Source organism: Alexandromys fortis, unplaced genomic scaffold (assembly GCF_014885135.2).
Source record: "Alexandromys fortis isolate MF-2015 unplaced genomic scaffold, M_Fortis_MF-2015_v1.1 scaffold_56, whole genome shotgun sequence".
NCBI lineage: Eukaryota > Metazoa > Chordata > Mammalia > Rodentia > Cricetidae > Alexandromys > Alexandromys fortis.
Window position 1 is genome coordinate 7,466,240 of NW_026067935.1, and position 14,926 is coordinate 7,481,165.

Genomic DNA, 14,926 nt, shown 5'->3' on the forward strand with positions numbered 1-14,926 from the left:
AGCAACCGCACAGAGGACAACACAACCCGAGCCCTCTCTGCAGGCCTGGCCATGAGCTCGCTGCCTTGAACACACCATCCCGCTGAAGCCCAGGATTCTAGTCTTTGCCCAGGGAGGGCAGAGATAGACTAGCCTCACATGCCCAGCTCTGCTCATCAGTTCACCCTCCAGCTCTCGGCTTGAGTGCAGGTTTAGGGCTGGAGAGGCTACTCAGTGGTCAGAACACTGGCAGCTCTTCCAGAGGACCCAGGTCTGGTTCCCAGCACCCACATGGTGGCTCACAATTGTCTGTAACTCCAATTCCAGGGGATCTAGCACCCTCTTTTAGCCTGCAAGGGCTCCAGTACACACACGGTACACAAACATACATGCAGGCAAAACACCCATACATATTAAATAAAAATAAATACATCTTTATAAAAATTACAGGTTGCAACCATCACATGGGGTCATGCAATGAACGCCAGGGAGGGGCTGCAACAAGCTTGGCAGCAATGGATGGTTTCTGCAGACGCAACTGAAAATGTGCTCTAAGGCAAGCATGCAATCAGCCCGAGGGACGCATGGCAGCACTTCCTCTGCAGCCTTGGTTCTGAGCATACACGTGTATATTTGCCACGAATGCCATCGTGCCACGAAACACCACAGCTGGGATCCAGGGCCATCCACTACTGCAGGCCGCAGTGTCTTTCCTGCAGAACTACGATCACATGACTACAGAAAACAAAGACTTTTCCTATTTCCCTACCATTGCTGCTAGGATGTGAGTATTACAATATATTCGGAATAGACTCCAGTAGAAGTTTGATTTTTTTTTTTTTTGTCCCCTGTCCTGGGGATTGAACCTAGGGCCTCAGGTATGCCAGGCAAGAGCTCTGTTGATGAGCTAGACCCTTAACCCAAAACGCTTGATTTAAGAATTGCTGTTTGAGTTGCTAACTCAAGTTTTATTTTATTATTTTATATAAAATCACTAAAGGGCTGGAAAGATGGCTCAGAGGTTAAGAGCATTGCCTGCTCTTCCAGAGGTCCTGAGTTCAATTCCTAGCAACCACATGGTGGCTCACAACCATCTGTAATGAGGTCTGGTGCCCTCTTCTGGTCTTCAGGCATACATGCTGACAGAATATTGTATACATAATAAATAAATAAATAAATGAAATGAAAAAAAAATCACTAAATAAAATTTGATTTGGAATTAGACTTTCCAACAATTCCTAAATGACCCTAAATACATCCTATGTTTTTTGGCATCATGCATTTGTGTGAAGCAGTAATTAATGACTATAAAATCAAATCTCAGCCGCCTCTGAAAAGCACTGAAGGTACTCTTCATCTCGCAGCATTGGACATTTAGCTAAGATTCAATTTTTTTTTTTTTTTTTTTTTTGGTTTTTCGAGACAGGGTTTCTCTGTAGCTTTGGAGCCTGTCCTGGAACTAGCTCTGTAGACCAGGCTGGCCTCGAACTCACAGAGACCCGCCTGCCTCTGCCTCCCGAGTGCTGGGATTAAAGGTGTGCACCACCACTGCCCGGGTAAGATTCAATTCTTTATGTAAGAAGAAATGAGCACAACCATCTCACTAGTATGCAAAATTGTTTTGTCTTCAACAAATGGTAAAACTGTATGGAAACCACAAAATTCCCTCTTCATTTATTATCAGCAAATGTTTGATTTGTCTATCTATTTTATACACTAATATACCCAGAGTTGTGCAAAGAAGGGTTTGCAGGCTGGGTATGGTGGTGCATGCCTTTAATCCCAGCACTTGGGAGGCAGAGGCAGGTGGATCTCTGAGTTCGAGGCCAGCCTGGTCTATAGAGTGAGTTTCAGGACAACCAGAGCTACACAGAGATCCTGTCTCAAAGGGAAAAAAAAAAGGGGGGGGGATGTGGGCACACAGGCTTAGGAGGCCCCACTGCATGTAATAGCACACATCCATGAAAATTCTCCCTGGGATATGGCCACCTCTTCACCCCCAGTCACCCAGCTCATCTGGCACGTTTCTAGGCTGGCCTGCAGCGACTGCTCCCGGAGGCACCTGATATAAATAGCCCATCCTAGTGCTGGGCTTGTGTGCCTGTACCTACCTTCTCCTCTGATGGGTAAAAGCCGATGGCTCTCATGACAAATGGGAGCTCCGACAGGCAGATATGTTCCGACACCTGCCTGGTCTCCATCGTGTCGATGCCTTGGCTGCGAATCTGCGAATAGTAGAAGTAGTCCTCCAGCTCCTGCGCGGAACCAAACAGAAACGGCACGCGGCCCTCAGATACATCCAGACAGGGGGTGTTTTCTAGAAAGCGTATTCTAAGCTTAGTAGGGAGGAGGGGGCTTTACGGAAAAGCATAGAGGGTTAGTCTCTAATGTCTGCCTTGACTAGATGTCCCCAGGAAGTGTTTGATGACAATTACCCTGTAGAATTTTCCTTCTCTGCCACCAGGCACCAGACTGTAGAATGGGGTCAAGTCTTCGCCCCCAAGAGAAACGGCCGCCTCCAGGGCACTGGAACAATAAGAAACATCATCATTAGGAAGTACCCATGCATGAAGTCATGGAGCAGTCGCACAGATGGTGGCCTCTGCTGGGTCTCTGTCCCTCAGCAATGAAGCCTGCAACAGAAATTCAATTTCAAGTGTGGAACGCAGCCGTACAGGGCACCCACCTTAATTATGGTGACATGCTTGTTCTGATGACAGGGCAGGTGCCTGGCAATTTGTCTGCTATCTTTGGGGACCCCATCTCTCCTGGGGGCTGGGGGAGGCTCCAGTCTGAACCTCAAAACCTCTTGAGCCGATCGTGCCCGATCAGCACCAAAAGGACGGGGTGCTCTTCAGGTGCACTGCCAGGCCTAATTGCTCTCAGAAAAGCCCGGGAGATCACGGGGACCCATGCCAAGTGGATAAAAATAACCCTCTGCTCTCCAGCGCAGGGTCAGGTTCTCCGAAAATAGGCCCTTTGAATGGGAAGAAAACCTACTTTTGCATGAGACCAACCGACTTTTCCTCGCTCAAAAGGCAAACAATCTAAAGTCACTGTTTAAAAAAAAAAAAGCCACTCACTGGATTTCCACTAGTCCAGTGAATTAGAGCCTACTTCAGTGAAGACCTACAGTGGAGAACTGAAGAATTCAGAACTGGAGTCAGAGGGGCGTGCACAAGAGCCTGACTGTGCCACCGGCAAGCTTGTGGCCATGAGAAATACCCACCTCTGCTCAGTTTCCACATCTGTGAAATGGGAAGGGTCATGCAGGCTGCCATAAGAATTAAGTAAACACACGTGAAGGATTTGCTGCAGGCCCTTTTTTTTTCCTCGAGTACCATTCCATCCCTTGAGCCATCAATAGACCCCTTGGAAGTTAAGTGGGGATAAGAGCGACACTTGTCTCCAGGATGGCGGTAAGATGAAGTCAAGAGGACTGTGCAAAGCAGTCAGGAGAGGGCCAAGCCCAGAGCGCAGTTCTGTCTGTGCCAAGGACAGACGATCACTGGCATGTCCTTGCCCTTTTCATAAGAACCACAAAATGTCCTCTGCCCTGCTGCTGGGTCCAAGGGAGGGCCCGACACATGGTTCTCCACATGTGCCTGAGGTCCTCTCCTGCAGGGCCCAGGCCTCACCCCACTTCTTGGCTCTGACAAGAGGCTATGAAGGCAGGTGATCAGCTAGTCATTCCTTCTCTGTGGCCCCGAGGCTGCTCCTGATTCCAAGGGTAACAAGGTCACTTTCAGACAAGCTGCCTAGAGCAGGTTATCAGGACCAGAAGTGACAGGGGGCCCTGTTACCACCAGGAACCCCAAGGGTAGGGATGCAAATGCACTGGGCCCCCTCGGGCAGCCTGATTTTCTGGGCTCTGTCATTAGCATTGTGCACATGCACCCTGCTCCTGCCACCATCTGGTGACCCTAGAGGGACCAAATTTCTCTAAGCAGAACAAAGAAAGGGGCTCATTCTCTCTGTGGCAAGGGCTCCAATCTGAGGAAGCTGCAGAGGGGCACGGAGGGCAGAGCTGGGCAGGAAGAAGGCTAAGAGCCATGAGTGGGTGGCTGTTCTGCAGGCCCACTCTGCGGCCAGGCAGCCACATAGGATTCCGGTTGCCTTCCCAAAAGCCTCCTTGTGCCTAAATTGAGGTCTCAATCAGAGAGAGAGAGAGAGAGAGAGAGAGAGAGAGAGAGAGAGAGAGAGAGAGAGAAAGGGAGAGAGATCACTGGGACATAGAAAGTGGCATTTTATTTATTTTTTTAGATTTATTTTATTTTGTATGTATGAGTGCTTTGCCTGCGTGTATGTGTGTGCACCACATGCATGCCTGGGGCCTAAGGAAGCGGTGAGCCTCTATGTGGGTGGGTGCTTGGAATTGAAACCCGTTCTTTGCAAAAACAATAAATGCTTTTAACTGCTAAGCCAACGCTCTGGTCCTGGGAAATAGGATCTATTGAACATATCTTGTATTCAGGAATAGCATGGTTGCTTCTAGGCAAAGGGGCGAAGCTAGAGAAATCAAGAGTGACATCAGGCAAGCACCAGAGAGATGCTCCCCAACAGGGGCGTGAATGGTACCCTTTCCACCAACGGAAGAGCTGGGGCTTGGAGGAGTTAAAGTCTACATTATTCTGGTTGTTGTTGTTTGCGTTTTATGTTTTGTGTACCCCACATTTGCCTTGACCTCACTATGTAGCTGAGGATGACCTTGAACTGCTGACCTCCTGCCACTACTTCCTGAGTACTAGGATTATTGTCCTGTGCTGGCTGCTTCGTCTGACCAAGCTGGAATTTGAACCCACGTCTCTGCTTGTACTTGAGTAGGAGGTGGAAGGTCTTTCCACCCCACTTCACTCTATAACTCTCTCATCAGTAAATCCAGTACAAAACCAAAAGCTTTGCAGAGAGGGTTTCTCAACTCACTACAAAGTGGAGGATGATCTTGGTATTCTGGTTCTACTGCCTTCACCTCCCGAGTGCTGGCATGATCAGCTTGTGCCACCATGATGGGTTGTCTTAGGGTTACTATTGCTGTAATAAAACACAGCGACCAAAGCTATTTGGGGAAAAAAGCTTTATTTGACTGAACTTTGTTTGTTTGTTTGTTTTTTTGAGACAGGGTTTCTCTGTTTAACAGTCCTGGCTGGCTGTCCTGGAACTTGCTCTGTAGACCAGACTGGCCTTGAACTCATAGAGATCCACCTGCCTCTGCTTCCCAAGTGCTGGGATTAAAGGTGTGCACCACCACTGTCTGGTGGCTTAACACTTCTTGTATCACCAGTCATCAAAGGAAATTAGTACAGGAACTCAAGCAGGGCAGGAACCTGGAGGCAGGAGCTGGTGCAGAAGAATGTTGCTCACTGGCTTGCTCTCCATGGCTTGCTCAGTCTGCTTTCTTATAGGACCCAGAATAGCCAGGCAGTGGTGGCACATGTTTTTAGTCTCACATTCGAGAGACAGATCCCTGTGAGTTCGAAGCCAGCCTGGTCTACAGAGTGAGTCCAAGGGCAGCCAGTGCTACACAGAGAAACCCTGTCAAAAAAAAAAAAAAAGCCTAAAAAAAAATCAGGATCATCAACCACAACCACAGTGGGCTGGACCCTCCCATATCAATCGCTGAGAAAATGCTCTCCTGGCTTGCCCACAGCCGGACCTTGTGGAGGCATTTTCTCAGTTGGGGTCTCCTCCTCTCAGATGACTTTAGCTTTTGTCAAGCTGATATAAAAGTAGCCAGCACATGCATGTATCTATTTGATACTGGGAATGAAGCTAAAGACTTCATGCGTGCTACCAGCTGAGCTGTAGCCTGGGCCCTCGTGGATGCTAGACACACACGCTACCAGCTGAGCTGCAGCCTGGGCCCTGGTAGAGAATTGTATTGTTTACTTGTTTGGGGCTTTTACATTTCTTTCCATTAGTGAAATGCTGAACATATTAAGTCACCAGAAGCAGCAATAAAGTGCTAATTAGTTTATAATGATCCTTTGTCCCTACAACAGATTAAATGGAAATTCTCAGAAGCCTGGATTCTGGCCAAGCATAGGAACGCTATTGGAAATCCCTACTGGATCCCACTTTGACTGAGGCCAAAAATCAAAATGGGGAGACTTCATCTCCCTCCAGCAGGACACTGGCCCCAAGGACTGCAGGTGGCAAGTGGGTGACACATTGGGACTGCTGGGGAAGTGCTTCTGGATGGAGAGCTAGCTCACCTCCAGTTTCCAAGTCCCCCAGCTTCCTGGATCAGCTCACCCGGGATGGCAGAGGCAGAAGGCAGAGCTGCAACTGCAGTCTGAAGGCATCATGGCGCCAGAGCAGATTTCGCCAGCTATTCTCACTCAAGTTCAGGGTACGAAGGAAAGCGTTAACATCTGCCATAAAGGGAAAGACGAGTGCTTGGCAGATGGCAAAGGCAGACGTTACTGGGAGCCATGGATCAGGCAGCCTTTTGAGGAAGGAAGGGACCTCTGCTGTCTGCCTCTGAAGCCCGCGTGGACAGGGTCATCAGAGACATGATCTGGCTGCCCACTCCTTGGCTCTGCCCTGGTTCAGATCACTGCATTTAGATGGATGAGAGGGTCACCTTAAGTGCCTGTCCCATCTGAAACACAAATGCCCTTTTCAGGAAGAGAAGAAAGGAAGGATGCCGCATTTTACATATTGGTTACTGCATCACCTATGTAAACCTGTCCGGTCCATACAGGACTCTATAAAAGCTGTTAGTCCCACTTCACAGGCAGAATCAAAGGATTAGCGCTATGAAGAAAACTGCCCGGATTCTAGAGCCGAGACTCCACCTTAAAATAGCTATATTCTTACTCTGATGTACAAGTCTAGTATTTTCCAGCCCCACTTTAGGCGAGCAGGTCTCCTTTCAGGGCAGGGAGGAGCAGATTCTTAATTCACCCTTACTGTTTCTGCAATGCCCACTTTGGAGTCTTAGCCTTGGTCTCTCTGTCCAGCGTGAGAATGTACGGATACTGGGAAACTTCAGGGAGCCAGGCAGAGCCTGGGGCATTTTCACCATTCAAGCTGGAAATTTAACGAATGGTCCGTGAGGCTGCACAGCAGCCTTTGATCTGCACATAATGTCACCAGGAAGCATCCTGAGAACCAGGTACCCTTTTGTCCTAGCACAGAATGGGCATGTGGCAGGCACTCTGTAGCTGCCTGCCGCATCTGAATGAAAAGAAGGGGTCCAAGGGCTGGAGCAACGGCTCAGCAGTTAAAAGCGCTTGCACTCATGTGGGTGGCTCACAACTGCATGAACTCCAAGTCCAGGAGACCCAGTGCCCTCTTCTGGTCTTCTCAAGCACTCACATGCAGAAGTGCATACTAACATGCACACAAACACACACAAATACATTTTTAAAATACCCTTATGGGGCCAGGGTATGTCCCCTCACATACCTTAAGTTGATTTCCCACTGAACCACTGAGCAATCTTGGCCTCCGGATGTGAAGGCATAGCGACCGTCGTAGGAAAGGGCCATTCCAGCCACCCCACTTGGGTGGCAAACGATAGCACATGTTTTGTGTGGGTTGCCGTCAACTGGTAAGATCTGGAGTCCGACCTAGGGAGGCAAGTGTAATTAGGTGTTCAGACTCGAGTACCCAAGTCTCAAGCTAGCCTGACATACCCAGGCTTCCCCTCCAGATGTTTCTGCTATGCATGCACACATCTGGAGCCATCTGTCAGAGTCAACATACGACTAGGCACAAATGATTGGTGTATCTGCCGTGTAAATTAGATTGTCCCAGGTCAATAAAAAGAAAGAAAAGTGTAATTTGGAAGCCTATGAGTTTTCCCTGGGAAACTCTGAGAACTCTATTTGAAAACATCTGGGAGCCTGGGAGAAACACAGTGGGTAAAAGCACTTATTGCCAGGCCTGACTGGCTTCTACCTCCAGGACCCACACGGTGGAAGGAGAGAACAGACTCCTGAAAGGTATCCTTTGACATACTGTGGCACATGTTCACGAGCGTGCTTGTAGGTGTGTGCATGTGCAAACACGTGCATGCACACACACACACACACACCAAAAAAATTAAAGTAAAAAGAAAGAAATGCCTCCCAGAAGCCATTCTCACTAATCCGTGGTAATTTTCAGTATGGCCAATGACCCATATGGAAGTAATTCTCTGCAGCAGAACTAAGGACCCATCTAAGGTCTTTATCATCTGTTGTATTATTAAGATTATTTCTTTGGGAAAGGACATTTGAGCCACAGTGCCTGTTTGGAAGTAAAGAACAACCTTCCCAAGGTAGTCTCTCCTCTCACTAGGTTCCAGGGCTCAAACGTGGGTCCCCAGATGAGGCAGTGAGCACCTTTCCTGATTGGCTGTCTTGGGGGCCCTGGATCTCAAGGTCTTTAGATCATTGCACAGATGTCTTGCAGGGACAGAGAAGGGAAGCCTACCTTGTCTTTGTTGATGAACACCAGGTAACGCTTCTGCAGCTCTAACGTGGATCTAACGGGGAGCACCTGTGTGTGCTCAACAGGAGACCCATAAGCTGGTCCAAGAAGTGTCTTTCTGTATAGGGAAAAAGTGCAAACTCCATAAACTTCAATGTATATTTAAGACTATAATCAGTACTACCATACTTGTGTTGTGGTGTGTTCTCTAGGGTTTGGGGTTTTTGTTGATGTTGTTGTTGCTTTTTTTTTTTTTTTTTTTTTTTTTTTTTTCCCTAGGTCCCTGGGCTATCTAGTTTCAGGCTTTTGGTCACCCAAGCAGNTTTTTTTTTTTTTTTTTTTTTTTTTTTTTTTTTTTTTTTTTTTTGAGACACAGAGTCTTGCTATGTAGTCCAGGCTGGCCTAGAATTTTAGAATCCTTGCTTCAGTCTCCTGAATGCTGGGGTTACAGGCACACACCTCTGCACTGGAGTCCTTAAGTATTTGTGATTGTGGATTTCCTGTCTTGTCACTCAGCTAATCTCTACGTAAGAACCTCTCATTCAAGTGCTGCCAGCGACTGCTGTAAAGAAGGGGCATTGGCTCCCAACGGCAAATGTTGTAGTGGGCTTGAGGGGAGCTGCCTGTGGGGGAAGCTCCCCGTGGCTGCGGTGTGGACTTTCCCTCCTGACACTATGTCCTAAGGGACAGTATTGAACAACTAACAAGAGAAAGGCCTGTGAGGAAATGGCACATTTGGCAGGATGCAAGCAGACACCCGACAGGCCCACAGACTGGAGTGAGACACCACCCTCTGTTCCAGACATCCTTAAATGACACTGGTCACCAGATCCATCGTTGCACCAAGTTGTAGTGACTCTGGTCATGCCTCTTTAGCTCGACTTTATAATCTATTACGACTCTGTGCCATGTGCAGTAGGGTGCAGAGCTTCTGGGAGGGGCCCTCCTTTCCTTCCGTCCCGAGAACTGAACTCAGGCCCTCGGGCTTGGCAGTGGCAGTATTTATCTACTCGTCTCTCTCTCTGTATCCACTTTTTTTTTTTTAAGCTCTTGATATTTTGCTCAGGCTGGCTTCAAACCCCTGGGTTCAAGAGCATCTTCTGCCTCAGCCTCCTGCCGAGCTAGAATTGCAGGTACACGCCACCCATGGTACTCAGCTTGGATTACCCCAACTCCAGCTGCTTCCCCAAACATGAGCCTGCTCTAAGGTGAGGTCCCATTGCAGGCTGCAGGTGCTGGATAAAAGAGAACTGATCCTACCACGCCAGCCTTGAGTACCTCCTCACGCCTGGTGTGAGGTAGTCGGGATGCAGAAACGTGCATGGTCTAGCCCCTGCTACTGAGGCCACGGACCGGCAGGGACAGAAGACAGGGAGCTGTTTGAGATGCCATGGAGCCAAAGGGTCTGGGGCGAAGTATTCCTAGTGGGGCAGCTGACTGTGCTCAGAATGATGGATCCGAGGCAGAGAGAACAGCCTGTAGTGGAAGAATGGGACTCAGGAAGAAGGTAAAGGCAGGGGACATGGATCTAAGAGGCACAGACGGTGATGGGAAGGGGACAGGAGACACAGCAAGGGGACACAGTGGCAGGAGCAGTTTTCACGGTGAACTTTCTGCTCTGGGCTGTGAGAGACTCAGCACTTTGAAACACCACAATGCCCACCAGGTAGACAACATAACAGCTCATGCCTTTTCCTGAGGCCTTACCACATGCTGGCAAGTCGGCAGAGGCAGGGGAACAGGGGTAAAAGCCCAGGGACAGGGTATGAGAAGACGGGGACCTTTGTCCCTGGTTGGGGGAAGTTGTGGGGAGTAGGAGCTGTGGAAACTCCAATCATAGGGTCATTCAAGAAATTATGCAGGTCTGTGTACACCGGACCCTATACCCTAGTGCTCAGGACCACTACAAAATGGAAACAATGCAAACGCCTAGCGCCATCCGCAGACGCTTGGGTGGGCAGGAAGGGCCAACCCTCAGCCAGAACAACAAAGCACTAGTTCGCGGCCCCAAGTGGGTGAGTCTCAAGACCATATTAAGTGAAAGAAGGCAGACACAGAAGGTCACATGCTGTGTGACTCTATAACATGAAATTATATCCACATGTGCAGAAGAGACAAGTTCAGAAGACAGAAGCAGGTCAGTGGTTTCCAGGGACATAGCGATGCAGGGCCGGGAAGTGGCTACCGATGGGAACGAAAGTGTGCTCTTTGGTTTTGCTCTGCTTTTTCATGTGGTCTAGGGTGGCCTCAGACTCACTATGTAGCTGAGGATACAGCTTTGAATTTCTGGCCCTCCTGCCTTCACTCCCGAGTGCTGGCACTCCAGGTATGCATCCCTGGCTTATTAGGCACGAGGTAGAGAACGCAGAACTTTGTACATGGTAAGCAAGCATTCTACAAACAGAGCCAAACTGCCAGCCCAGGAACCAGTTACCCTTTGGGTGTGACAGCAGCTTCTTGAATTGCACAACTTAGCCAGTGGATACAAAAAAAAAAAAAAAAAAAAAAAAAAGCGCTCAGAACAGTTCCTGACACAGGCATGTAACTGTCAGTGACAGTCAACCTGTCTGCCCGTATTCTGCAAAACCCGTATCTCTTCATTCGGATTGAAAGACATTTCATGTTCATTGTAAAAAAGAAAGTTCAAGCCTTCAGACATTCATACAATAGAACATCCGCATCCTACAATGCTGACTTCTGTCCCAAGAAAGACATGGGCCATTGTTTGGTCCCTGTGACGCACTCAAATTTACGTACACAGATTTCGTAGGAAGAGAGAATTATACTATCCACGCTTATTTGGAAATTTGCTTTCTCTCTTACTGCATCCTGGAGACGTTGCCATGTTACTGTGTAGACAGTTAGCTGAAAGCGACTTTGTGTTCTGGTGGACTGACAAGACATCACTTAACTAACGCCCTGTTAACGGACATTTGAATGTTTCCATTTCAAAACATATTTCCATACAAGAGATCCTTTTACTTACGTCTTGGCCTAGCACAGGGCACTTCTCCGGGCTCCATTCCTAGACGTCAGAGGGTATAAAATTTAACAGAGGGTGACAGATTGCTTTCCCCGGAGGTTACGCCAGTTTACACCCCCACCAGCGGTTGGACGAGCAGGCCTGCTTCCCCGCGCTCTTGCCAAGGAACCGCAACATCCATCACTTTTATCTTCACTAATCCCATTTGTAAAAAAGGATGTCTTGCTTTCGTCTGCCTCATCGAGAGAGGCTGCTGAGCATCTGCCCCCGCGGTTAGTGGTCTTCTGCGAGCTGCCTTGCCATAGCCTTTCAAACACCTAAAATGCATTTTAAAATTCTTTTTCTGATCCTCACGAGAAGACAATCCTTCCCCAGTTGAACTGTGGCCACCAGACTTAGTATTTTTCTAACTCAAGAGATGCCTTACACAAGGAAAGAAGAGGTGGTTATACATTTAATGTGCCCTTCATTTAAATGCTTTATGAACTTGACTTCCAACCTTGCTAAGGTTGAGGTTAGCCAAGAGGCTGAGAAGTGATGGCTATTTTCTGTTTTTAATTTTTTTTTTTTGTTAATGTGTGTGTATGACAGGGGTGGTCGGTTCACACATGCCATGTGGACAACTTTGAGGGGTCAATTTTTCACACTTGGCCTCATGTGGCAAGTACTTTTTACCTGAGGAGCCATTTCCTCCTGCCGTATACACTATTTTCTTCTTTTTAATAGATTTATCTTATTTAAATTATTTAGTGGAGTAGGAGGCTGCTTGTTCGGTTCCCAGCTACCCAGACTTGAAATAACCACACAGAAACTATATTAACTAAATCACAGCTTGGCCAATCACTTAAGTATATTGCTAGCTAGCTCTTACATATAGAATTAACCCATTTCCATTATTTTATATTTTACCATGAGGCTCATGGCCTACTGGCAAGGTTCTAGCTGGCAGCTTGCATCTTTCGCCTCTGGCAGATACATGGCATCTCCTGACTCTGCCTCCTTTCTCCAAGCATTCAGTTTAGTTTTCCCACCTAGCTCTATTCAGCCCTATCACAGGCCAAAGCAGTTTCTTTATTCATTAACAAATAAAAGCAACACATATACAGAAGGACCTCCCACATCAATTTATTTATTTTTGTTTTAAGTGCACTGGTGTTTTGCCTACATGTATGTCTGTGTCAGCTCCCCTGGAATTGGAGGTACAGACATGTGAATGCTGGGAATTGAACCCAGGGCTCTTAACCACTGAGCCATCCCTCCAGCCCAGCATACTATTTTCTTAAGCAATGCTTTGAGCTAACTTCAGATGGATGATCAATAGACAGAAACATGAACACACACCACACACATATACACACCACAACATAAACCACACTCACCACACACATCCCCCCACCTCTGTCTCCACTGGTGATTAACTGTTAGCAGGAGCTACCAGCCTGAGGCATGCTGTCTCCTACCTTGAATTCGGTTTCTAGGACTGACTAGGCATTTCCAGGGATGTTCTTCGCTCAGAAGTGTGCGTCCGTTAAAGAGGGAACATGAAGAGCACCCTGAAGCTCTTCACCCATTTTCTCAAGTATTTTAAACACTGTGCCAGATTTCACTTCCTGACATAAGATGTAAGGGCTCTGTCATTTTTCCTCCCACCATCTGGGAAAGAACTGTTCTTGGTTAGGGTGAAGTAGGCAGGAGGAACGGTTCATGCTTGTAATCCCTGCACTTGAGAGGTTGAGGCAGGAGGCTTACTGTAAGTTTAAAGTCAGCCTGGGCTGCAGAATGAGACAGTGTCTCAAAGTGAAAACAAAAGCAAGCAAAAACCCACAAAACCAAACCAAAGAGGAAGAGAGCCTGGGGTGGAGGGGAGCTTTGGAAATCTCATCTGAGATACACTTCAGGGTACACGAGCATGGCCAGCCATGATGGATCATGCCTCTAATTCCAGTACCCCAACCAACCAATTAAAACTCTGCTCTTCCTCCTGCGGCCTGGGCACATTGCTGCTGCTGCTGGCTCCCCCACCAACCATTCCTTCTGCCTCAGCGCCTTCCAGCTGTATCCATTGGCATCTAATCCCCAGCAGAGAAGCTCCCTCCCCATAGGGTCTAACCCTCTGTGCAGTCCCTTGCAGAGGGCCAAGTTAGAGCAAGAGCCAAGGGTTGAGTCTTGACCAACCTGCCTGCCTAACTGTCCAGAAATTACGAAGCCTCTCCAAACCCCAGAGGGACAGCACTTTGCAAGGCTCTGGGAAACTGAAGACAGTGACCCTGCTGCAGGGACAGCACGCAAGGTCCGTGTCCAAGATGAGGGAAATCTGGGACCCGCAGGTCTTGCAGAATCTATGACCACACCCAACAGAAGGACACCTCTGCAGGGAGGAAAATGCAGCTGTGGGTGCCCTGGGTGTGGTCTGCAACCCCCATCCACCTTTCCGCAGCCTCCTTCCCATAGCTTTAACACCCTCTGCTCTTGACCCCAGCCAGCTTCCACCCAGATCAAGAGCATAACTCGGGTGCTGTCGCACGGAGTGGGATCTAGAACTTGCCTTGTCCAAACGTGGAATTTAGTGACCTCAGATCTATCCTTCCCTGTCTGTGCCTCCACCCATTTGAGGTCAATTCCATTTTCCTGGCTATGTGGGCCTCGGTCTTCAAGGTATGTAGGAAAGCCTATGCTTGCTCTCACTCACCTTTTGCTCTCAGCAAACACTGTTGGCCTTGTCCCCAGATGCAGCCAGCGTCCGACCCTTCTCCGTCACTCCAGGCCATTATCATCTCCACAGAACAGCCTCCTCCCCTTGCTGCTCCCACAGCCCGGCCCTGGGGTGGACGCTAGAGGCAAGCAGCCCTGCGGGTTGCCCTCCCCACCCTCTCCACTCACCCTTCCCCAATTCCACTCCAACCAAGCCACTTTCAAAGAACTTCTCAGACCCCAAACACCTTGTTCCTGCAGATCCCAGCTGTGGGCTCTCCCCAAATGTCCTACATCCCAATTTATTCCTCCCTCACTAAGACCCCCCTCCCTGTACTCTTTGAAGACAGCAGCCTTTCTGTCCCCAGGAACTGCCTCAGGACGTCTGTCTCTCCAGTCTTTATGTGCAGAGCTACCACGGCTACCTACTCACTACTGTGTTGTCCACCCCACAATGGGGCTTTGTTCACCACCAGGAACACTACCTGGCCTGTGTAAGGAATGAACAAATGAACGCAATCAGCTGGACAAAACACCTCTGAGAAGCAGCGGGAGAAGAATCAAACACACTGGGCATGGTAGTGCATCCCCGTGATCCCAGGACTCAGGAGGCAGAGGCCAGGACTACAGAGTGAGACCCTCTCTCAAGATAAAATCAAAACAACAACAACAAAACCAAACAACTGGCATGTCTTGTTAAATGGTTGGCTTTGGTTTAGGTTTGGTTTCTTTCCTGTGTGGAAAAGGATGGCTGATTTTGTAACATCAGTGACTTCTGGATTCCAGGGCTGTGTCCTTCAGAGAGACACACGGGCATCAAGCTCCAGGTCCCCTACCTCCCCAGTACCTGGCTTA

The 14,926-nt window shown here is 48.5% G+C and overlaps 1 protein-coding gene across 3 annotated transcripts in view; it reads right to left on the reverse strand.

The window, feature by feature from the left end:
* The window catches only part of Cfap251 (cilia and flagella associated protein 251), a 90,468-nt gene that overhangs the window by 23,109 nt on the left and 52,433 nt on the right, over positions 1–14,926 (reverse strand). For all 3 annotated transcript variants that reach the window (XM_050146607.1, XM_050146606.1, XM_050146605.1), the window contains 4 exons: positions 8,401–8,515; positions 7,390–7,553; positions 2,415–2,505; positions 2,091–2,234 (listed from right to left, as the gene is read on the reverse strand). In XM_050146607.1, the coding sequence (XP_050002564.1) occupies positions 2,091–2,234; positions 2,415–2,505; positions 7,390–7,553; positions 8,401–8,515 (514 nt within the window). The remainder of the gene's footprint in view (positions 1–2,090; positions 2,235–2,414; positions 2,506–7,389; positions 7,554–8,400; positions 8,516–14,926) is intronic.